Below are 25,386 nucleotides of genomic sequence, written 5' to 3' on the forward strand. Positions count from 1 at the left end.
GTCTGGCCGTTTAGTTCGGATTCACAGCTAACCTGACCCTGGAGACGCCACAGCCGATACAGCTTCGTGCTGTAAAGAGTTTCCTCCCCTGAATCGCTAACTATTGTGTCTGGTGCAACTGACTGCACTTCACTAAATTGTGTACTAGCGACTACTCGGAGATTATGTCGGTATGTGTCAGTTAAGTATAATATGCATACTTAGATGCAGTTATATCTCGTCTCATTACATCCCAATTTGTCCTGGAGTCATACCATGGCCATGCACTGACATAGTCTCGTATATGTCAAGACAACCCGTCTTTATTGTATAAATGGCATCGAATATGTCCAAACCAAGCTAAAATACTCTTGATGACAATTCCTGGGATAAGCTATAATTGAACAGTGAGTGAGTAAGTGATGATTCTGCGCCATGGTAAGCAATATTTCACCAATGTCATGGCGCTTGACACCAGAAATAGGCATCACACTATCATTGAACACTATGATTTCCTGACACAGGTATCATGTTTGGTATTTGACTGCATTGATGCCGATGTCACAGTCGTAGTTTATTTATTGTATGGCTTATTTCATAACATTCTCAAAGATGGAAATGACTTGGCAACAGTCTGTAAATTAATTTTTGATGTACTTCGGAAATAATGTTTTTTAAATATAAATGTAGATGATGAAACGTCAATGTGACCTGTGTTTCACATTGTACATGCAACTCCACAAACCTTAAATTATGAACGGACTCCTAATGCATATGCCGGTTTAGACAGTGTTAATTACAGTTGAAATTGCTTTTTGGGACCCGAAAGTCGCGCAGGAACAAGATAGATGCCAGATTAGACAATGTTTTAATGGTAATAAGATCCTCATAAAAGGGCGTCACAGAAATTGTGTTCCGGGTTTGACAGTGATTCGGACTAGTCAGGTGCCGGTGTTGGCAGGTTTCACTGTATGCATGATTTATTATTGATGTACTTATATAGGGCAGAGTTGCTCCTGGTATAATCTGTCTATGATATATGATATCATATCAGTTATGCGATATCAGGGGCGTGTGTAATATCTGTATTGAGTCTTGTGGATGTAAGTAACATAACGCAATCGAGTAGACCCGACAGTGATAACGGGTGAGGTCGAACAAACACAATGTAACCACTACGTTGACTGAGTGTTCAAGGTCATAACGTAAAGGTCCACGACCGGAAATGCGGTCATTGTGGGAACAAGGGACATTGAGGTACCCTAGTGGTTACAGCATTCGCTCACTCACTCATTGTGGGAGCAGTCAAACCTGGCTGGGAATAAGTAGAAACAAAGCAATAACAATGTTATATTAGGAATGATATTTTCTCAGTAAAGTACAGTCTTGTACTTTTGTTGGGTTCAGTCCCATCAGGAATTCGAACGCAAATCCTCAGAGTCAGGCACCTAATCGACACTTTGTACATGGCACTGTGTATTCAAAGTAATACTTTGTGATGAAAGTCCCGAGCTCTAAATCTTTTACATGTTCACGGCCCCACCGTAATAGTAAGGATCCGGATATAATTTCGGCACTTGAGCAGGAAATGGACATTTACCTGATATATTGCTTGATAACTGGCAAAATCCCATTCACAGTTTCTGTCACCCATTCACGAAAATTGATTACAGTGTTGGGTCTAAATCCGGTCGATAGAGGTGGTAGTGGCACTGTGCATTATAACCATATATCAAGTCACGATTGCTGTCAGTCAACACAATACCGTGGTGAAATGTTGACACGAGGATTGTGACGCATTGTTTTAGCAACTTGAACAGGACATCTCATTAAAAACTGCATAAACTCATATAATTGCTGTAAAAGGCAGTTTCTCTGAACTGATAGCCGAATTCGGTTTCCTGACTTCTGGATCCAAAATATCAATCACTGGCTTGTCTGGTCCAAGTTTGATTCGTCACACAACTGGAACATTGCGGCGTTAAACAACATATAAGAGTCAGTAAAAGAGTGAATACTGTAAACAGCTTTGAAATTGTTTGGATAATTGAAAATGGTCAGTTCCGTGTGTGTCGAGATAACGATAAGTGCAAATTTCTCTTATCAAACTTTAAGATCACATACACTCTAGTAGGGTACAAATATAAAATCACTTGGTGACATAGTTATAAATGAAACCGCGCCATTAAAACTACTCATTTCGACCTTTAATTAACTTAAATCGACCTTTTTGTCAACAGTGCACAATTCTCGGCCGCAAACGAAATTTCAACCAATCAGAGCGGCGCGTCTCCGTGACGTAATTGTAGGTAAGGAAATGAGGGTCTGTGCAGTATTCATCTACATTTCTGGTACAAACCTGAAATCGCGAAAGTCTTATCTCTATCTTTGTATACATAATGTGTGGCGGTGGAACAGCCTAGTGGTGACAGCGTGCGCTCGTCACCCTGATGACCCGGGTTCGATTCCCAAATGGGTACAATTTATGGAGCCCATTTCTCGTGTGTCCAACCGTTATGTTATTTGTTAAAAGAGGCGTTAAGTCAAACTCATTCACTCACATATATATATGATGTTCATTATTCGAATTTACATCAATTCACGAGCAATATATGATTTTAGCTGTGACCATATTGCAGTCTGTCATCTGAACGCCGGCGATCATGACGATGTTCACCGTGGAGTCAACTGGGTCCCTCTCACAGGATGATTATGATAATGATGATGATGTTGATGATGATGTTGATGTTGATGATGATGATTTTTTTAAAAAGATGTATAGAGAAGTTTATTTCAGGTTGTAGGCCATCGGCCCATGTAAATGTTTTTCTCCTGCTTTTATTCCCAGAATTATATTTACCGGTTTTAAGTCACTAGTACAGTGTCAATACAAATAGCTTCATAATACACAAGTACAGTGTACCCTACATCACACTGTCAAACATCACACTGTTCATAAGTATGTAAAATGGTCAAACTAAGCGTGTATATTATTTATTACATGTTTAACAGACTTTACATCCTTAGTACAGTGCAGGTAGTTCAGTAATACACAAGTACAATGTTTCTATAGTCACTTTATCAACATCATGTTGTTCCAAAACATACTAAATGATCAAACTAAACATTGTTGTGGAGTGTTACATGTTTTCAGATTACCTCTATAGTAAGGTTCAGCATAAGTAACTTTGAAGTACACAAGTAGTGTTTCTTTAATTACACTGTCAAAAATAGATCTGTACACAAGTATACAAAAATGATCAAACTAATCATGTACATGGAGGGTTACATGTTTACAGACATGATGACGACGACGACGATGATGATGATGATTTACCTCCCCCAAAAACCAGGATTAAAGATCATGACTTGCCATCTTATACTGTTTACAGATATTTAACAGAGATACCTGATATTCCAGCTTTTGTCATGTTTCATGTACATTAGGACATCAGACCATAATGACACTCATTGTTTTCTTGTGTTGTGTATAAAACACGAATACCGCGTGAATGTTTTCCTCAACAAGGCGTTATTAACAGGGTATGCCGCCACACCATTCTTGACCTCATCTGAAATAGCCCTATCTCTCGCCATCGCTCCACCTCCTTCCTGTAGCCTCTTGTACATGTAGGTCAATGCAGGCGGTCACGTCGCGAACCTTGTGTACTTTCAGCAAAAATGCACGATTGTTTTATCATTCAGTAAAAAAACATACATATGTATACATAGGGCGGTTGAATAAACGATGTCCCACATCTACGTGCAATGATTATTATGCCACTTAAGATCGAAGTCGCTGAGATGTTTTAAAAGTGTATGCCAGGTAGGAGTGAGAGACAAACACAGTGAGATGGAGAGAGAGACAAAGAGAGTGGATAGAATAATTACTGGGTGAACGTAAGAGCAGGTGTCAAACGGTATCGGTGCCACCAGAATTAACACATATAGTTTATACAGAAGTTCATATAGGAGCAATGAAGAATTATGACATATTTTATGGACATAGGAGTAATCATTAAAATATGCTTTTTTATTTTCTTCAAACACTATTCACCGATGTGACTGAAAGATGTGTGAATCATACATTTTATAGCATGCTTTTTTCCCTCAGAGAGCACTACGTGTGCTTTTAACTTACAGGGTGAAAACTACTACACAAAACATGCTTATAAAATGACCGATGATTATGACAAAGTAATTACACCTAAACTGTCTGGTTATCACGACATGTAAAACGAAATGGCATTCAAATTACCGTTGCAAGCCACACCATCTCATGTAAATATGATTACTTCATTTTCAATCAAAAACAATGAATGCTCCTGATCACGTGATACATGAAAATACAGCCCTCTTCCGCCATCTTGGGAACAAGGAGAGATTACCACCCCCAATATTTATTAGCAAGGTGTCACAAGAACATTACACGGGAATAAGGGTCAATCACCTGGCCCTGTTGATACATTTGGACAGATTTTGTCTGTGCAATTGCAACAATGTCGGGCCAGAGCATCATGGACCGCGTTCAGGCGGCTAGGCATAGCATTGCCGGTCAAGGGTTGGCAAAATCCGTCTGCAAAGCAACGACAGAAGAAATCATTGGACCAAAGAAAAAGCATCTTGATTGTGAGTATATTTTTTTCATTGTCCACGATTTCATATGGAAGCACAAATTAATTTTCATGAGTGTCTACATTAGTAATGCCGAAAAAGGGGGTGTAGGGCAGGTGCGTGTCCGGCCAGAAGCCAAGGGGAGGAGGATCCCTGCCACCTCACTAGGCCATGTATTGCACATACTGGCATCTCGGATGGGTGGTAGCAAGGGCAAAGCACTGATTACTTTATACTATATGCATCTGGTTTAGCGTCACAATAATGGCATGTCACACTGAAATAATGCTGTGTATGTTCTGTACAGAATCACGCCTCTCGGAACTGTCAGAAATGTCACGCTTGGCTGTCAAACGAAATAGGAAGTAGTGTTTCTTGTACATGTCATATGGTTTATGATGTATATATATTCAGTAAATGTTTATTTACACTAAAATTATTTCACTGTCTGCCGATTTCAGTATGTTGAACATATTTGTAATTGGAGTCATAATTTGACGTGTTTGCATTGATGGTTGATGGTTGTGTGATTCAAGTGGCACAAGGGGGTGTGTCAGAGCCAGTTTAGTGGAATGTGTACTGTATATTAACTGTTTATTTCGTACAGTAAATTCTTGTTTTCAGTTGAATAAATACATATCATTGATGACAAGGATTTTATGGATCCTGTTTGAGAAGGAAATAGAACTTTTTATAGAACTTTTTTATCTTCGCATAGTTTGATGCTTGCTTTCATTTGACAACTTGGAGCATATTTCAGCAGAGATAATATGTAAACATATCAGTTGCAATATTCTCAGAGCTCTCATTTCCAGTTTAAAATGTTAAGCATGTTTTGTATGTATATAGAGGTAAGTTAGGAGTCAAGTTTGATGTGCAAATGTACAATAGGCAGTGACTAAATGTGTGTTTGCATTCTTATTATGTCTGTCTGTTTTTGAGATATTGTTTGCCATATTGATACACCATGTAACATTTATAAATGAGCCAATTAATATTTGCATGATATATTTGACATAGGATTAGCATTATTTCAGTCATGAAGTGAAGCATACAGTCATTGTGATGTAGAGATATACTTGTTACACCAATACCATACGTTATGACATCCAAGTGTAATAGACTCTCTTGACCCAAGCAATACAATGCCTCTTATTTCATTTGGTGTATTAAGTAGGCTAAAGGATCGTATGATGCCCCAAGACCAGTAATCCTTCTATAAAGTGCTAGCATCACAGTAGAAGTAGTTATAATGGCACAGTTAATGAAAGATATGCCTGTCTATATTTAATTTGTGAGGGGCACTCAACATTTCAATATTAATTATACTTTTGGCATGAAAAGACTTTGTTTATGAATGTAGCTTCAATGAGTATGGTTCTTGAACAGTATAATTTATGCAATTAACCTGTAGATTCTGAAATTGCAAAAGGGTATTATCAGTGTAATTGGGAAGGTAGAAAGCTTTCTCAGATGTGGTGGTTGAGTGTTTTAGATTGCTGATTTTGTGAGCTTGTGATTAAGTATGTTGTATGGGTTTGAATCCTAGATGGACTCAACCCCCAAATGTACAAGAATCTGTACTCCACTATGAAAGTGTTGCCCCAGATACATTAACATGCTGCATTTGAATACTTTCTAAACATCACTGTGTATTTAGAGAAATTATTATAAACTGTAAGTATTTTCTTGGACAGATGTCCAAAAGGGCACCTTTACAATGGTACAATATTATATTTACATCTATATGTAAACATATATTCTATGAATAGGTGCAAACTACCAGTATTTGTACATGTTGTTGGTTAACAGTCTCAGTGAATTGCAAAATTTCATCGTTTAAGGTAATTGTATTTGTTTAACAGATGAACAGTCCATAACAGAACTGGTTCTAGTGTCTTTTCTTAAATCCTAATTGCAAAACAGTAATCACAATGAAAAAATCTTGGAACACATACTTTAGACATTATTCTAAGTTTAACTCTTGACTGTGTCTGTTCAGCCAAAGAGATGGAATAATCTCATCAGCTTGGATATCAGTACTGCTCTGACAGCTTCGGAGGAGGGTAGAGGAAGGTTACTGGCTTGATCCTCTGCTTAATCATAACATATCATGTGAAACAGTGGTACCTGTAGTTACTCTGCCCTTTGCTCGGTAGTAATTAGTGTTGGGAATTGGCTGATATCACACAATTGATGATCTCTTTATTACCAACGAGCAGTCATAAAACAAAGTTGGTTAGTGTCATTTTCAGATTTTCTATCCAGATTGTTATTGCAGATTTGTATAACATGATGCAGCTTAATTCTTTGAAGTGATGACTAGCAAATCATGAACATACACTTCCTGGAGACTTCCAGAAATATTCAGTCATGACATATCAGTTAATGAAGTGAGTTTTCTAAGAATTGAGGTTTCAGGACATGACATCTTTGAAGATATGTTGCATCATCAGGTGTTTCAAGACCATACATGACAATAGTTCCAAAATCAGTATCTATTCTAGAACTGAAAATCTAGGGGGGATTTCTCGCCCCCTTACAAAAAAAGAAGGGGGGATTTGGAAAATGTAGGGGGGAATACCTGTATTACCGTCTTTCAAAATAGTGTGGATGTACAAAAGTTATTGCAGCCACCACCAGTGAAACTATTGCTCATTTGAAACTATTAGCTACAATAGTCACATATCATAGCACCAAGCTCATTTTGAGAAAGACATGGCCATTCTTGCCACCATTTTTTTCTGAAAAACACTCGGAGGAACCGGTGTCAGTCTTTGGGTTTTGCTCGCCATTCGATTCACACGTCTCCTTAACAGACGCATCAGTCTGGGGAGACATGGCGGACACTGTTGCTTTCTCAGTGGTATTTTGTGCAAAAAAGTCAGTTATTTTCATTCTTTTGGATGGCATTATTCATGCCAAATTACCACAAACTGTTGTAAATAAGAATTTCGTATTCATTTGTCGTCGGCAACTTCAAGTGATAATATTGTGTGATTTCGAAAATGAAGCTAAAACGAACTGATGTTCTAAAAAAGATCGACGAAACTGTGTTTTGCAAGTGCTGTGCACAAGGACTATGTATAGAGTTCATAGTCTAATTAGTCACTTAATTGATTAATCAATCATAACTTCATCGAAAATCTATTTTCATACTGATGTGAATGGAATTTTGTTTCCCCAGTGAAGATATTGGTTTTAACCAGGGGAGGCTACTCTGTTTTGTTTACATGTTGTCACTCGAACTTGACTATATGGCTGACTCCCAATTTAAAAAGTCATTCTTTGTCAATCTAAAGCTTTTTCCATATGTTTTTTTGAAAGGTAGTTAGGGAGCAAATTGCTATGCGCTACAGTTTGTGCTCTTTTGTTTTTATGAGGCGCGATCTCATCATTATTGGCACAAATCGCGCAATCGCGCATCCTAGAAAAATTATTGTGTTCATTTATAAGTAATTCAGTTGGTGATGCAAGTTTGTTTTTAACTCATTTTTGAGACAGAAACTAATCATTTCTTCATGTGAAACAGCACAAGGGTATTTTACTTGATGACAAGTACATATTGTATTGATTACTGTACACCTAACATCATTATGATTATGGACAGATACAGGAAGTACCTCTCATATTTGAATGGAAAATGAAAAGTATGCTGATGGTATTTTATTACCTAGCAAGCATTTCATCAATGTTGATGTCCCATTGCAGGTTGAATGTCTGAATGTGGCATTTGACACCATTCCCTGACTTTTATGTTGTAACATCCCAATGAAATTTGTTGTGAAATATGGTGATGCATAAATACTTGAGTGTGTCATTGAGGCTGTGTTCCAGGCAACAGTCCTGCAACACATTGTTGGACAGTTTTATTATAGAAATGTGACCATGAGTCACGACCATGATGAAGCAGTGAATGTTGCCAGCCATTGTTTAATGTGAATTCAGCAGGTCTTTATGTTATGGAGATAATGCAAAACATTAACCTGTTGATGTTATATTTCATGATGAACAATGCTGAAATATTTTGTAATCATAGAAATTGAACATTATTACAACTAAGGCACTGCACACAAATGGATGTGATATTTTGTGTAGCAGTCCCTTGATGGCTTCTTACTCATTTCTTTTTGTATGGGTTTACATCTTGACATTTTGGTGAGGACAGTTAATATGACCTGAATCAGCCTCTTGAACAGACTTCTTCTTGCTTGAGCTGTTAGTGTGTTTATTGGCTTTGTTTTTAGTCTTTGCAATCAATGTTTCAAGTTCTTTCAACATAATTATCAGTTTTGGCAAAATCTTTTGAAGTGATTATCAGATTGCAGAATAAATGGTTTTATATCAGCGTACTGGTTTGATTTATACAGTTTATTCCTAATCATGCTAATGTTGAACTTTTAAGCAAAGTTTCCTCTGCAGATATGCATCGCATTTTGTAAAAAACTTTTTGAAAAAAGTTTTTGTATGATATCTTCATTTGTATACATACATGTATTGGATCAGGATACCAAGTTTATTGGACTACATTTAGACTGCTTTGAGTTATTTTGGGTGTATTTTTCCTGAATAATGACTCTTTAGAAGACATCTAAACAGTCGATAGCCAGTTCCAGCTGAATGTACAGGAGAGTTACATGTGATGATATTGATTTTCAGTAGCTGCCATCAACATGATCAGGCCTTGACAGTCACTTGTTTGTAGAATAGAGTTTTTAGGCATTTGTGCTGTGAGTGTTATATTCAGTTTTATCATCATTTGATTAATAGCTGAATACTGTTTAATCAATAATTGGGATGAACATTCAGCCACATGCATCAGCCCTTTTTGCTGTGTCATTGATTTTGTATCATAAGATGAACAGTTGACCTGATACAGATACGTTATGTATACTATAGTGAATATGCAGTTAACCACATATGTTTATCAATGCAGTGTTCATGTGATAAAATCTTTAAAAGGTGAACCAGCAAGAGAGACAACCAAGTCATCTAGGTATGGTCATTTGCAAATACGTTTCATATAGTAGTACCAACCAGTGTCTAGTTTCTGATGAGCAAAAGTCAGGGGAGTGATCTTTTCTGCCACAGAATCCAGTATGGTTACAATCAGTTTAAGGTGCAGTCATATACTACAGAAGATATTGAGCTTGAGTGTACTATAACAAGCTGTGTTTGTGTTCGGGGAGTGTTGCATTTTTGGGGTCTTTTAGGTATGTGGAGATTTATCATGAAAACAAACATTGTAATCAAGTTTGCTGTAGATTCAGTGCATGACAGGTTGCCTTTATCAGTATTGATTTCGTCAAAGGTGGCAAATGTCAAAGGGAGGCTGACTTTTTCATATATGAGTGACAGAACTTAGTGAGTTAATCTCTGGTATATTTATTTTATAGGTACAATCTGATAATGATTAAGTAGGTCTGAGTGGATGGATACTAACCACATCACGCCATGTCAGATACTGAACATGTCGACTGTAGTCAGCAAGATATGATAGGGTACAACACTGTGTACTGGTTTGTGTTGTTGATCAGCACGTTGGTACATTATGGTGACAGGTCACTCTCCCTGCAGTACTCTTGTTCAATACACACGATGTATTACTACTTGTTTTGCTCACTTAACACCATGTTCATCAACCTTTTGTGATACTTTTCAGTAAAAACTGTGTTAAAATGTTGTTTACAATATATTGTGTATGTGCATGCATGCGTGGGGAGAGAGAGATGGGACTGTTCTCAAAATATATGTAGATGTTCTGTGGGTTGAAAGAGAATTGTATCATGCATGTATGTTGATGTTCTGTGGGTTGATAGAGAAGTGTATCATGCATGTATGTTGATATTCTGTGGGTTGAAGAAGAAGTATATCGTGCATATATGTTGATATTCTGTGGGTTAAAAAAGAAGTATATCGTGCATATATGTTGATGTCCTGTGGGTTGGTGGAGAAGTGTATCATGCATGTATGTTGATGTTCTGTGGGTTGAAAGAGAACTAAATCGTGCATGTATGTTGATGTCCTGTGGGTTGATGGAGAAGTATATCGTGCATGTATGTTGATGTTCTGTGGGTTGAAAGAGAAGTATATCGTGCATGTATGTTGATGTTCTGTGGGTTGAAAGAGAAGTATATCGTGCATGTATGTTGATGTTCTGTGGGTTGAAAGAGAAGTATATCGTGCATGTATGTTCTGTGGGTTGAAAGAGAAGTATATCGTGCATGTATGTTCTGTGGGTTGAAAGAGAAGTATATCGTGCATGTATGTTGATGTTCTGTGGGTTGAAAGAGAAGTATATCGTGCATGTATGTTCTGTGGGTTGAAAGAGAAGTATATCGTGCATGTATGTTGATGTTCTGTGGGTTGAAAGAGAAGTGTATCGTGCATGTATGTTCTGTGGGTTGAAAGAGAAGTATATCGTGCATGTATGTTGATGTTCTGTGGGTTGAAAGAGAAGTATATCGTGCATATATGTTGATGTTCTGTGGGTTGAAAGAGAAGTATATCGTGCATGTATGTTGATGTTCTGTGGGTTGAAAGAGAAGTATATCGTGCATGTATGTTGATGTTCTGTGGGTTGAAAGAGAAGTATATCGTGCATGTATGTTCTGTGGGTTGAAAGAGAAGTATATCGTGCATGTATGTTCTGTGGGTTGAAAGAGAAGTATATCGTGCATGTATGTTGATGTTCTGTGGGTTGAAAGAGAAGTATATCGTGCATGTATGTTCTGTGGGTTGAAAGAGAAGTATATCGTGCATGTATGTTGATGTTCTGTGGGTTGAAAGAGAAGTGTATCGTGCATGTATGTTCTGTGGGTTGAAAGAGTAATGTTTCATGATAATCATGTCTATAAATTAACCTTAACTACCTTTTAGGGTCAGTTGTCAGTCTGGGATGGAAATTTAATTAGAAACCTGAGAAGTCAACAGATAATGGGATTTCTTTTTGTGCTAGAATTTCGAAAAATTAAGAATTTAAAGTTTCAGTCTTTCAATACCAGGATATTGGTTGAATGTCTGGATGGAGATTTGACAGGCTGAATTGAGAGTGTGATGAATAATTTACAGTATATTCGGTATGTCAAAAGAAATGAACAGGTCCTGCAGCCTAGTATAATTAGAATTTCAAATAATTCTTTTCAAGCATCAGATTTACAGGGAAATACTAATTTCCTTATGTGTTCAGAGTATGAACATGGCTTTTTCAGTCATTTAGTCACTTAAATTACCTGAACTGACTTGATGAAGTTGTCTTTTGATAAGATGCTGCCTGCTGACCAGTGACCAGGGATTTACCATAAGTCCTGTATTTGACGGTCCCTGGGACTCATCCTCTTAATTTTCAGGGGTCCTGGACTGCAAAATGGGGGATCTCAGACACTTAAATATTATTATTGATACTGTGTTGTATTACTGCTGCAATTCAGTGACAGTATTGTATTGTGTGTCACGATGATCAGAGTAAATATACTGCACATGATAACATAACTCGGCTAGTAGCAGACTCAGTGATAACTTATTGTTACCTGATCAACATTTTGAAAAAAATAACTATTTGGACTTTTTCTGCATCCTTGTGCATTTTGTCCATATTGGACACTGGAATTTGTGTCCTGTAAATCCCTGAGTGGTTCAACTTTAGAACTATGTCATAATTAGAAAGGAAGCAATGTGACAATGATGGTGCTACTACTAGCTTGTCAAGCACGGAATGTTCAATGAGCTTGGCTCTGCAGTATTTGAATAAGTATAACTCATCATTGACTGAAATGATCAGCTCCAATTTGAAAATAGGATCTGGTGTAAAGGGTTATTGGTGCAGATTAAAATGTGATATGTATGTACTTTCTTATGTACGCAGTACCCTGTGGTGTGGTATGAAAGGACTATTGGACTTGACACCAATGCCTGCTCATCTTGCAACAGCTAAGGGAAGCAAATCTACAGAGCAAATTGTAGCTAATACCGCTGGGTCGGTATCCCCAACTCTTGACTGTTCAAATTCCTAATTAGATCTCACTGTTTCTCTGTCATTCATTTTTAGGCCAAATAAAAAAAGTGTTGTGGTTCCAATTACACCTCTCTAAAGATTAGAGAAGGTAGGTAGGGGTTTTTCTTTTTCTTTTTCTTTTTTTTTTTTTAGTAATAAAGACCAAACCAGGAACACATTTGTCTAATCTAATTGTTTATTCAGTCAAATTAGGTTTTATGCCCCAACTGATGCATTACAAAGGGAGCTATCCTTTGTCAGGCATGACTGACATATGGGCAAGACACTCTTGTACATTTTTTTTCTCAAATCAACAACCTTTTCTGGAGTCTTCCATTGTGATATTGCTGGAACACTGCAAAAAGAGACATACAATGAAACTGAGTCAAATCAATATCAACTGGTACATGGACATATACACCATCTCTCAGCCAAGTCATCCAGAAGTCCATTAAATATTTCATCTTTCCTAAAAATGCCAACTTTCAATCCACAACTAAAATAAATAAATGTCGAAAACTTCACAAAGCTTCAACAGATGATGCACGAAATAAGAGACCCTTTTCAACAACGAAACTGCTTTCAGTGAGCTATTATGGATGCCATGTTCATATGCAAAAGCACAATAAACTGGTTTAGATTACAGAACATTTACTGGTCATGTTTTAGGCCCATTTGATCATAGTCATGTGGGTACTGTATCATTTCGACGCGAATGAAAAGTAAGTCAATACGTACTGTATAGCTTTCAGTCGGTGTAGCACTCAGCTACCACAGTATCGGTTGAACTGTTTAGGTAAATTGTGGCTCCACACTTGTTTGGTATTTTCTAAGAAACATATATATTTTGATGTTTATAATTAATCACCCAGAGCTACTTAAAACAGCAATCTGACATGTAGTTAATTCGAAGGAGCCAGATTGATACACACAAATGTCAAACATGGAGTGTATGCTTGTGTGTACTGCGGTCGCAGCAGATACTGCAGAGAAAACTGGTTATGATGAGAAAAAATAAACTTAATTCATACTTTTCAAACATTCACTGACTGGTCGGGTCATGCCACAGCTTTAACAAAATTGATCAATCACAAATAAGGATACATTTTTTCATTTGTAAACTGCATTCTTATCAGATGTAAACGTTCAGCGTTCCATTATCGATTGATGTCATTTGCCAAGAGTGGTTAGTAGAGAAATGTTTCAGACATAAATTGATTAAGTAACTGTAAATGTTAGAATTAAACGGGATTCCTTCAACACTTGATCATTTACTGTAAACAGCCAAATTTTCGCAACCGTTTAATTTTTGGGAGTTTCGCGTCAGACTTCATGGAGAAAAGAATAAAAACACACGATAATATATATATATATCAGTCACTTTATTCAGATCAGTCAAGAACAATAACAATACTTGTCATTGCTCAATCACGTGTCACAATCTGGATTAACATGGCTCAATCACATGTCACTTACTGACCCTCTGACACCCAGTTAAAAAGGATGAGTTTTGAAATCAATTATATTTGTTTTTTAACCACTCTGCAAATCTGTTAATTTTATAACAGCTCGATGGTTTGCGTTGTGCAAAAACATTCAGAGACGCCCTCTGTAACAAGATCACATGCTCATCATGAGACCGGTCTTTTTCTTGGCTAATATCTGATATAATATCTGATATATGTCAACTAGCACCTCACGAAAAATAGAAGGTGTGAAAAGGTTTAGTAACCATCTCTTGTGAAAATTTAAAGGCGCAGAAATAAGACAGTTTACAGTATTTTGTGGTTTGTACCATCCTTGATTTTTCTTCTCTGGTAGACCAACATCCCTTGACATAAGAACCTCAAAAGCATTCCTTGTGGTAAAGAGCCATGGTGTTCCTCAAATGCCTGCAGCATCGTATCACTAGACATAGTCAGCGATAGTCGTTTTTCTTCTGAATGATCACATTTGACGAAAATAAGGGCAAGCACATTTGTGGTCAACTTCTCAACTTTATCTATCAGAATGACCAATGTCCATCGGTGCTGGGAAAAGACGATGGTATCTGAAAGCTTTTCATACTGCTGAAAAAAAAAGATAGGGTCGGCACCAGAATTCAAGGGTTGGTTGGGTAATCGGAACTACATCATTTTTTTTAAGGCCTAAAGTGCATGTTGTCAATGAGCATTCAGTAGAAAGTGCTTCTGTTTTAGATTTGTTTGATACATCCTTGAAAACAGCTTGTTGTCTGTTGACAGTCCTTGTAAATTAAGTGCTTGATTTTGACACCATGAACATTCAGTTCTAATTTTGTACATGTGTTTTATGCAGTACCCAGCGGACTTCGGTCTGTACAACAGCAACTTCTACGTAATGGTTTCTGTTCCAGAGGATCAAGTGACTGATTTTATGGGCTAAGCACCACACTGTCTATTGACGGGCTTAATGACAAAGAAGCAATTGTCCTAGCGTTACTGTTCTGTATGATTGTCCAATAGAGCCAGGCGTTGGTGGGGTGGCCTAGAGGTTAAAGCGTTCGCTCAACACACCGAAGACCCAGGTTTGATTTCCCACATGTGTACTATGTGTGAAAACCCCTGCCGTGATTTGGCTGGAATAGTGCTATAAGCAGCATAAAACTAAACTCAGTCACTCATACAAACCATTACCAACATTGGTTGTTTGGGACAAAGACTAGGTTGCTAAGACAAGATATAAACTTGAATCTCCATGGCTGGAGATGTATAAATCAGGTGAACATCAAATCGCAACTCACTGATTTTGTCCTCGTTTCCAGATGAGTCATTGCTGTGGAGGCATAGTCTTCAGTTCTTTCCTTTAGTTTTAAGATGTTTGCAACAGTGAAATAATTTCTGGTTATAAACTCACTCAGAAGTATTTGTAATTGTATGAAAGTTCTCTATGCATAGTGCTTGTTTGTTTGTTGTTTAATGCCATGCTGAGCAAAATGAAAATAAAGTCTGGGCCAGACAATGCAGCGTCAGTAGCAATAATTTTAATATCATGAGCATCGACCCATGCAATCAGGACATGATGATGTGAATCATGTTGATCACCTTTTATGACAAGCAGAACTGTTGCTGAAGATCAATTCTAAACCAGGTCTTCACAGGTTTTACACATAGTGTTTTACACATAGTGTAGCATATAACCAGGAACTTATTACATAGCATGAATACTGCAAGGTTCATTAGGCAGAACATCTTCTTTGTCGTGGCCTTTTAAATTGGAGACCCGTGAAGGTCAAGGGTAGAATTGACCTTCAGCAACCCATGCTTGCCATAAAAGGTGACTATGCTTGTCTTATGAGGAGAATAACAGGATTGTGTAGTCAGGCTCTTTGACTTGGTTGACACGTGATCGGTTTCCAGTTGTGCAGATCGATGCTCATGCTGTTGATCACAGGATTGTCTGGTCCAAACTCGATTATTTACAGACTGCTGCCATATAGCTGGAGCGTTACTGAGTGTGGCGTCAAACAAAACTCGCGCACTCAGTAAATGGGTACCCAGTGGGATAAGTCATATGGGTGCCAGTACTAACCTTCTAGTGCCTCACAGACAGCTTGGGCTATCTGGGAGTATAATGTCCACTATGTGCTCAGAGCATGTCGCCATGACATGATTATTATTATTATCATCAATTTAACAGTGCTATATCATAGTTAAACCAATACCCATACCTTGTGTGGTAGATATGTAGGTTGGTAGGTTGGTAGGTTGGTTGATTGGTTGATTGGTTGGTTGGTTGGTTGGTTGGTTCAGAATAAGGGTGAGGATCTGTTAATTCTGTTTATTCCGGCCTTGAACATTTGCATTACATAATGCACTATCTTAATCTTTGCTCTAACATTACCCAAATTAGCTTACAATCATATCAAACTCTATGTAAGTGTTTTAGAAGCGGTTTATCTGAATCGTTAATCATGTTATATCAGGGTTGGTATTTGTGTTTTGTGTGTACTTTCAGGCCAGTGAAACTCTTCAACACATCTGGTGCTGCTAGTTCGGCACTTATTTCCTACCTGCACTTGTTTGATAACCCTGAGATGTCACAGTAATTTCTGCCCAGTCTGTGCTGGTCTGCTTGCGAGCAGGGGATGAGATGGGAGTGAATGAGAGCTGTGTTTCCAGATAAGTGTGTATGGGTTGTGAGGATACACAGTGGTGTGAACTGGAGATTGCACTAGTTAGAATGATGGTGTTTACAGCCATACACTTCAATCTTTGTCTTGTGTTTCACAAGAGACACGTTATTGCAGATATTAAGCATAAACTCCGAGGTAGTAATATGAACCACTAGAACAGATGGTTGCTGTGTAAGGATTGGCTAAATATCGATTTGTGGAAAAGGATTTCACTAATTGGTCAAGATGCAATATTCATTGGGTTTCAGATATGTGAGTATTGGTAGAAAGACTGTGGATGTTGTTTGGGCCAAGAACTTGGTCAGTGAAGTTAGAATCAATACCTGTAATACGATTTAAGAGATAAATCAATGAAGGTGCAAATGTATGTCTACTCTGAAGTAACTGTATGGTTGTGATGGATATGGTTTTTGGTTGTGATTGCACTGTGCCCTTATGCAGTAAGGTCCTGAAAATGGGAAGCATTGTGACGAATAGAAGTATATGCCAGAGAGTTCAGGGGAAACGCAAGTCATGATAGAATTACCTCGTCCAACTTAAATTGCCAAGTACTTGTATTGATTTTCCAGAGCATTATTGCAGAAAGGCCTTCCGAAGTTGGCGTAAAGAGATGAAATCTCCAGCTCTTGCTGCAAGCAAATGGTGTTGAGAAATTGTTTTGCAGAACCAGAGTAATCTTGTGTAATGTATGATGCTGTCATGGTACAGATTTCAGTGTAATGTGTCTTCTATAGTTTGAGTTCTATACTGTCCTCTGAGTAGAAACATTTTGTTAAGCTCCTGGGACAGTTGTGTTGGACATAGGATTGTATAATAAATAAGGTTCAAGGAAGAGATACATCTGATGGACAGTTCCTTTGACAAACCGTTGGCTTTCTTTGGGAGTTTATGTTGTTTCCTGTTCATTACAAACATGTCCACCTAGTGAAGTTCCAGATTAAGGTTGGTCTTCAAGAACCCATGTGTCGTATATTCAGAGGCAATGAATGGGATCAGTTGCCAGACTCCCAACTGCATAGATTGATGGTCAAGCTGTTGATCACTAGATTGTCTGGTCCAGACACAATTATTTACGACTGTTGCCATACAGCTGGAATTTTCCTGAAAGTGGCATTAAGCAACCAACCAAGCAACCAACATATATGTCCTGACTATATGCCTGAGTATCACTGTATCACTGCTGAGCATGTAAATCCTGCCAGTAGTGTTAAAGGTGTGACTTCTTTAAGGCAAACACATAGGTAGGTATAGATTAGTAACTGATGTTGTAGTTAGCAATCAGAATTTTGCTGAAAGCACAGTAAGACCATGCTTACTCACTCATTCACTCACCAAATTTAAGTGACAAAAAAATTTCAACATCCAAACAAAATCTCTGCTGAAAGCAAGGTCAGTTGCACAATTCGAAGTATATCATGAACATGTTTTTATGAATCACACTAAAAGTAGTGATGATACCATGTCTTTGCTAAATAGTGAGCATATCCTGCCTCAGCAGGGGCACCTGTTCTAAATATATGCCAAGGCTAGTCAGTTGTTAAGCTTAAAAAATGTAGAACGTATAGTAGAAGTCAAAAGAGGGAATTGCAACAGATGCATCAAATTTGCTCCACATGTAGAGCGTAATACATTTTGAAAGCTCTGGGGCCTTGAATGTTGTAACCTTGATTGAACAGCTTCTGAACATGAGTTGCATGACATACTTTTGAAATCTTGATAAAAAGAGCTCGATTATACCTCAAAAGGCTGTGAAACATAAATACCACAGACAGGAGCTGTTGGAATATTGCTCAGTATGAAAGGAAAGTTGACTATTGGAAAGTTGAAATCATCCCTTTTGTCACACAGCCTTGTGTAGACCCACATTGGATCTTATTCATAGTTTATGCATTGAACTAAATATGCAACACATAGGGCAGTCTTGTTGCCTTTTTGAAAGTTGAGGTGGGTAAAAGAAAGACAAGAGGCAGTGATGCTCCGTTGATAGTTTTAAGGATTATGGTTTTGGGGGTACAGTTGTTGGTCCCAGCAGTGTATCTTTCTTTGTACTAATTCATGGAGCTTTTGAATCCAGTTTAAATTAAGAATGAATATTTGTTGAAGATACCAAGTCATGCTAAATATTGAGGTGCCAATGAATTGTTTGGGCAGATTTCTTCCTGGTATCCTCTCAAAACTTCAACATCCCAAAACTTACACAACTTGAAACAACAACATTTCAGGTTGACTGTAGACACTTTGACATTCTGACCGAATGGTTTAGCCCTTTAATCAGTAATGAATGCAAACAGTCACTTAGTAGTAGATTGTACATTTTAATATGGCATGGTTTTTGAGAAAAATACATGAAAATAACAGTCTGTGTAGAACATTAAAGTAGATTAAGAATCAGATAGCAGAATGAGATGCTTCTTCATTGCAAACTATGCCCTTGTATCAAGTAGATACAGGAAGAAATGGGAGAAATCTGCAGAGATGTATACACATTTCTGTCTTATGTCATGATTGTACTTTTAACTTTACTTCAATTCTTTAAATGGTTTATGGTGGATCTAATTGTGGCAATTAACATGGAAATGGTTTGCCTGCTCCAGATTCAAACTCAAGAACTGGGCTCAGCAGTGTTCAGTTGTGAAGGTTTTGTTAGCATCCTGAGTGTTCAACTTTACTACTTGATACATAATGAGAAGCTATTATTTGGTGTACGTAGTTCAGTTGTTCTGAAAAGTGCAAAACTGTAAAATGTCTAATGAGAATCTCTTTGGCATGATTAGATGTTAAGAAAAGGTAGATGTATGTGTCTCTGTGTGTTTCTTTTCATATGAAAGTAAGCAAGTCTAGACATGGCTTCTGTTGGATATTTTTATGCAAACGAATTTGAGATTCCAAATGATATTGGTTCAAAATATAATACATTCCAGACACAACAAGTGTTAAAGCTGGGAAACAGCACCTTTTTAGAAATGTTACACATGTAACATAAATTGGCCTTGATGCATTTACTTTTGAAATTTTGAAGTTTTCATAAATGACATTGAATTCCTGCTTGTTCCCCAAAAGATCATTTTGTACAAGAAATGTATGTATTTATCCTCAATCATTGCCAGGATTGTTGACATGGCTGAGGAAAGCACAAAGGAACCTGCTTGTTACAGTCAGTGCTATCTACATTGTCATTTGCGACCCTTTTAAGTGAATAGCTCCTTGCTGCGTGCCAGTCAGTGATCAGATGAGGCCTGTGGTAGATGGTTTCCTGATGAGCATAGTGCATTAGTCATACAGGCTGTAGAAGCAGGGGACTACTTGCAGTACTAATTGACAAGCACTAGTGTCTGTCACATGGGGGATTCTGACACGCCCACCTTCACACTGTTGTACATACAAAACCTGGTCTGGGATCACAGGATAGTATTTTATGAATTTGAAATGTACATATGTTATGAAATCACCTACCGGACCTTAAGACCATGTATGAATTAAATGTCATTATCATGTTTATAGATCAGCTCTAGAGGAAATGTCTTCATGTTGTAAATATGGCTGAAAGCTAAATGTGTCCTGTTAGGAAATAGCCCAAGGTATGTCAGTATTAGTATTGAGTGTGTGTAGATTGGAGATGGTAGGACAACTTTACTAAGCTGGTTCTAGAACTACATTGATGGGTATGCAACTCACTAGATAAGCGATAGAGATGTATGTCAGCTGTCAGGTGTTGTCAACAAAGAGAATGTGAGCTGTGTTATCAGGTTTGTAATGATTACTTTATGACAGAACATGCTATCTCAGTATAGGGAGTCATTAAGGCCAAAATTTATACTTATGACAATTTCTTAAGAAAAAACATAAATAACAGATGGGTCCTGACATGTAATGTCCACTTCTCAAGACTTGCCTCTTAAATGGGTTCAGCAATTAGTGCAGGCATGGGGTGAGGCTAACATTATGCACACATACCCACTTGACAGTGACCATCTATCAGTGGTGCCATGATACTTGCTTCCCTTTGAACCATGGGTTTAGACCTTGAGTTTGCCTTGTTGTGATTCTTAGTTTCATAGCACCATACCTGTCCTTACATGAATCACTATCAGCTTTTTCCCACATTAACCTAACATGTTCACAGTTCCATTTTAAGGAGCTGTTGAGTATTTCGTTATAGGTTTGTGATGTTTTAATTTTACAGGATTGGTAATCCTCATGGACCTTTTTGACCATTGCATTCATGTTTGGTTTTTTATTTAGATTCTCACCATTCTCATTATTATGTTCCTTCTGTATGGTTGGGGCTGGGTAATATCTAAGTCTGCTCTTGAAATGCATTTAGCCAAGTGCGAAATCTTGACCACCTTATCCATTGTGCCATCTTCATGAACAGCAGGGTTCTGTTCTGAACATGAAGTGTAAATGAACACTGGCTGTCATTTATCAATGGATATTACATATCTACCTACATGGGTAAATATTAGTGACATGATGTTCCAATAGTTACCTGTAACAGTTATTCCATGAAGAACTCTTAGAAGAATAATTCAGTAGTATTGTGATACATGAGGTATTTTATTGCATATGTAATAGCTCACAAATATATTTATTAAATCTATTCCTTAATGACAGACTATTTGAGTGTCTGTTGAGTAAATCCGCAACTGCAGTGAATCATAGTATGTAGTAGAACATTAAGAGTCCTAAATTAAAGAAATCACCTTATAATTATAACATTTCTTATATTTCAATATGCATGAACAATTTAGAAGGCTGAATAATATACATTCTGCATTGTTACCCTTTGTAACATGATATCATGTTAACATATGTACATATTTCTTCATTGCTTGATGAGATACAGGGGTCACAAGTACCTGCAAGAGATTGCAGTGAATAATGCCTAAAAAATTGAGCTATATCTCACATATTGTTAACTGGACATGAATATCACTGTTGTGAATTTATGAAACATTTCAAGCAGAAATATTTTTTAATATATGTACTCATTACTGTGAAAATACCCAACAGACTGGATCCAAACGAGTAAAAATATATTGAACACTTGGAGGAGACTATGAATTGCCGGTGTGAATGATGGCATGAGTACTGAGGGAACCAGTGTGTTACGACTTTATAAAGCCTAGTTGGATGAAACGAATAGCAACCACTCACAGCCACTGGTCAATGGCAGGACTGAACAAATACCATACATGACAGTGATTGTTGGTTCATGATGAAAGAAGTGCAACAGCTGGTTGTGATGTTTGTATAGGCACTTACAGAGAGATTCACTGACATCGCGAACATACCTGGCATGCTTTCACAAATGTACATGAACCTAAATGTTGGGTCTGCCCCTGTATAGTACTGTCACATCTTCATGATGTACTTATAATAGCAAAGTCTCTTGGAACAGTGGGATCAATGTAAATAGGCTTTTTTGTATTTTATCTCAAATTATGTACAGAATGACAGTGCAAAAGACTTCATTGTTTATTCAGAATACATAACACAGGGAAAGGCAGGGGAAATGGGGCATTTTGCACATTAGAATGAAAAATGGCCCATTAAAATTAGAAAGTTCACTATTGATACAAGGGCACTGGCCCATTCTAAATTCAGAAAATGGCTAATAATTCTGAAAATGGCCCATTGGCAACCTTCCCTTTCCCATTCCCTGATAACAAGATTAATCTTTAAGAAATGATTTCATCTATTTTTGTATCTTGCTATCTATTGGGGCAGTCTGGTAGTTAAAGTGTTCGCTTGTCATGCTGAAGCAGAGGGTTTGATTCCTCAGGTGGGTACAATGTGTCAGTCCTTGCAACAGTATTATTGGAAATTGTGGAATATTATAAAACCATGGTCATTCATACACACACTTGCTTTCCACAGAATGTGAAGTAATTGTCAAAATGACATCGTCGACATCGATACAGCCAGCTGTCTAAAATTAAGGGGACCTATATTCTGCAAGGTCTGCTCCTATTAGAAGCTTGATACTCCTTAAATGCTTTACTTTTGATCTAATTCAGACTGAAGTAGTCTATTTGGTGTGTAACATTTTACTGAACAGACATATATAGAGTAAAGACAGAACTGAACATGTTGAAAGAACCTCCATAATCTTCTATCCTTCTTACTACACTTTCACAACAAATGTCACATACTACTTTATGGCTGTGTGTGTCAGTATTGATTAGCATATGGTGACATGCATTCTGTGATCTTGATAGTACGTGTTATGGTGCAGGCTAAGGGCCACAACTTACCATCAGAAATATGCTGACCCAAGTTTAAGGAAGAGTCCTAAGTGATGAAGTGATGAACAGTTGGTTTGATAGTAATGAGATTGAGTGACTGTGAGAAATGTCGATAACAGTGGTCTCTGTCTGCCATATCGACCAGTCTCCCTGCAACTCGCTGGCTGGCCCAGACCACATCATATTTGCCTGCTACGTATGCCTGTGATATGTTGACCATCACATCAATCAGCAGCATTAGAGATTGATCAGGTAGTTCCACCATTCCTCATTGGCTGTAGGTTGTGTGGCAATACCGTGCAAGGTGTTGCACAACACACAAAACACTAGCACTCACGACTGAGACACATCTAACTGTTATGGAGGGAACTGTTAGAATTTATACACAGCTAAATACCAGTGTATTTATAAATTGTGCATATTTATGTGCTGATTAAGCAAAATGTGAAACAGTTCATGTGTGACATGAATATGATGAAGTTAAAGTGATGGTGGTCTGATTCATGTGTACTAACATGGCTGGGCAGTGTATCCTTCAACACAAGAAAATTGACATTGTGTTCCTTGTCCTTAAGGGTCTTTTGTCCCTTACAGTGCATTGCACTAAATATCAGCTTAAAAATGAAACCTACCTAAATTTCCTTCTTGTAAAATTGTGAGAAAATATTTTATTATTATTCCTTAACTGATCCTCTTACTAAGCACCAGATATCAAGTGTAACAACTAAAACTTATGTCTACGCATATGGCCTAGTTAAGAATGTGCAGTTAAAACTTGACCTCATGCTTAAGTTTTTGTGCTAGTTGTTGGGTAAGATTCCATTATCTATGAATAGGTGTGTAAGTGTGGCTACTTTTAGCAGTATTCCTGCAACATCATGGCATAGACATCAGAAATGGGCTTCACACATTGTACCCATATAAAGTATTGAACCCTGATTTTCCATGCAACAAGAGAATGCCTTTTCTACTGGACACAACACTGTTGATCTGTAAGAATGGTCGACTTGTCATGTCCATTTCTTGTGTTCACTAATGCAGGAATGCTTGAATGATACATGAAAGTAGAAAAAAATTTTTTTTTACTTTATTTACCAGCACAACTGTTCAGCACTTTAACTTGCTTTAAAACAAAAATGATACTTTTTCAACAGTTTCTGTTTCAACATACTTTACATAAACCATAGGAAACGGATGTAATAGATCTCATGCTGACATTAATGAATTGAAAAAGAGACTATAAAAGCTTTGTGATTTATCAGTACCTCAGTTGCAACTTGCTGAAATAAAAGTAACGTTTGTTGTTGGAGTTAATATGATTCTTCACATTTCGTCAAGAATGAATATCATAATGAATGTCATATAGACTCAAAGCCACTCTACAGGCATAATCTTCTTGAAGACCTAGGAAATACCAGTAGAATATCCCATGAAACAGAAGGATATTCTGTGGAGGGTCAGTATGAAAAGCTTATGCTATGACGAACAGAAACAATTGGATGATGTCACTAGACATTAATAACACTTATCAAGGTTATAATTTATATCTGCCTAGTTATCGCAGTTAATAATAGTCCTGATGCAAACACTGAAATGTACATTAGATATCCAAGGTTGGAGGGAGACATACAAGAGAAAATATTTGGCTCACTCTACTGTTCAAGATTTGTACCACCAATTATAATTGTGTGGTTGTAGGTGAATACTGATTGGAATAGATAATAGAACACATTAAAGTATAACTGTCCCATTATTTATTCTGAGAGTTTTACCTCCAGTGTAATACAAGGCATGCATTGAAAAATGGGAAAGAACATATGAAAATTTGTTTTCCATTTGTTTCAAATTGTTTTCCATCAGTGCATTATTACATGTACATTGTGTAGCTTGTTCTTTCACCAGATAGTTATTGGGTGTCTCATACTGTCACTTCGTCACCACTGATAATTTTCCCTGTCCTGTGTGATGAGTGAAGGTGATCAGTGCATAAGGCTGTGACAGCTATTCGGAGCTCTTCCAGAGTTTAAAATACATCTTAGAAACACACACATAGTTAAATCATGGATATAAACATTTTTATAGGCAGCCCTTATAAAGTGACTCTCTCTTGCGTAGAGTATTAATTTTGTGAGACTGTTCGATGAAGATATTCGGTCTTATGCATGTCTGATCAGACTTCCTGCTGCTCCACCATGAACTGTAGCCTTTCTGATGATACAGCACTCGTCACAGTTCATGCATAATACAACAGATTGATCCTACATAATCATCAAATCAGTTTCATTGTGAGCCTTGGTTATCATTACAGTATAATAGCTACGTTTTCATGCGATGTAATCATTGTTGATGAACGTGTTGATCAATGCTTGTTGAGGGGTTTCAGGTCTCAGTGGAGATGA

General features: G+C 37.4%; 1 protein-coding gene across 7 annotated transcripts in view; it reads left to right on the forward strand.

The window, feature by feature from the left end:
- The first annotated feature begins 4,328 nt into the window (after positions 1-4,328).
- Positions 4,329-25,386, forward strand: part of LOC137288124 (phosphatidylinositol-binding clathrin assembly protein LAP-like) — a 67,116-nt gene continuing 46,058 nt past the window's right edge. For all 7 annotated transcript variants that reach the window (XM_067820521.1, XM_067820522.1, XM_067820526.1 and 4 more), the window contains exon 1: positions 4,329-4,608. In XM_067820521.1, coding sequence (XP_067676622.1) covers positions 4,479-4,608 — 130 coding nt within the window. In that variant the 5' untranslated portion in view covers positions 4,329-4,478. The remainder of the gene's footprint in view (positions 4,609-25,386) is intronic.

Source organism: Haliotis asinina, chromosome 6 (genome assembly GCF_037392515.1).
Source record: "Haliotis asinina isolate JCU_RB_2024 chromosome 6, JCU_Hal_asi_v2, whole genome shotgun sequence".
In the NCBI taxonomy this organism is placed as follows: Eukaryota; Metazoa; Mollusca; class Gastropoda; order Lepetellida; family Haliotidae; genus Haliotis; species Haliotis asinina.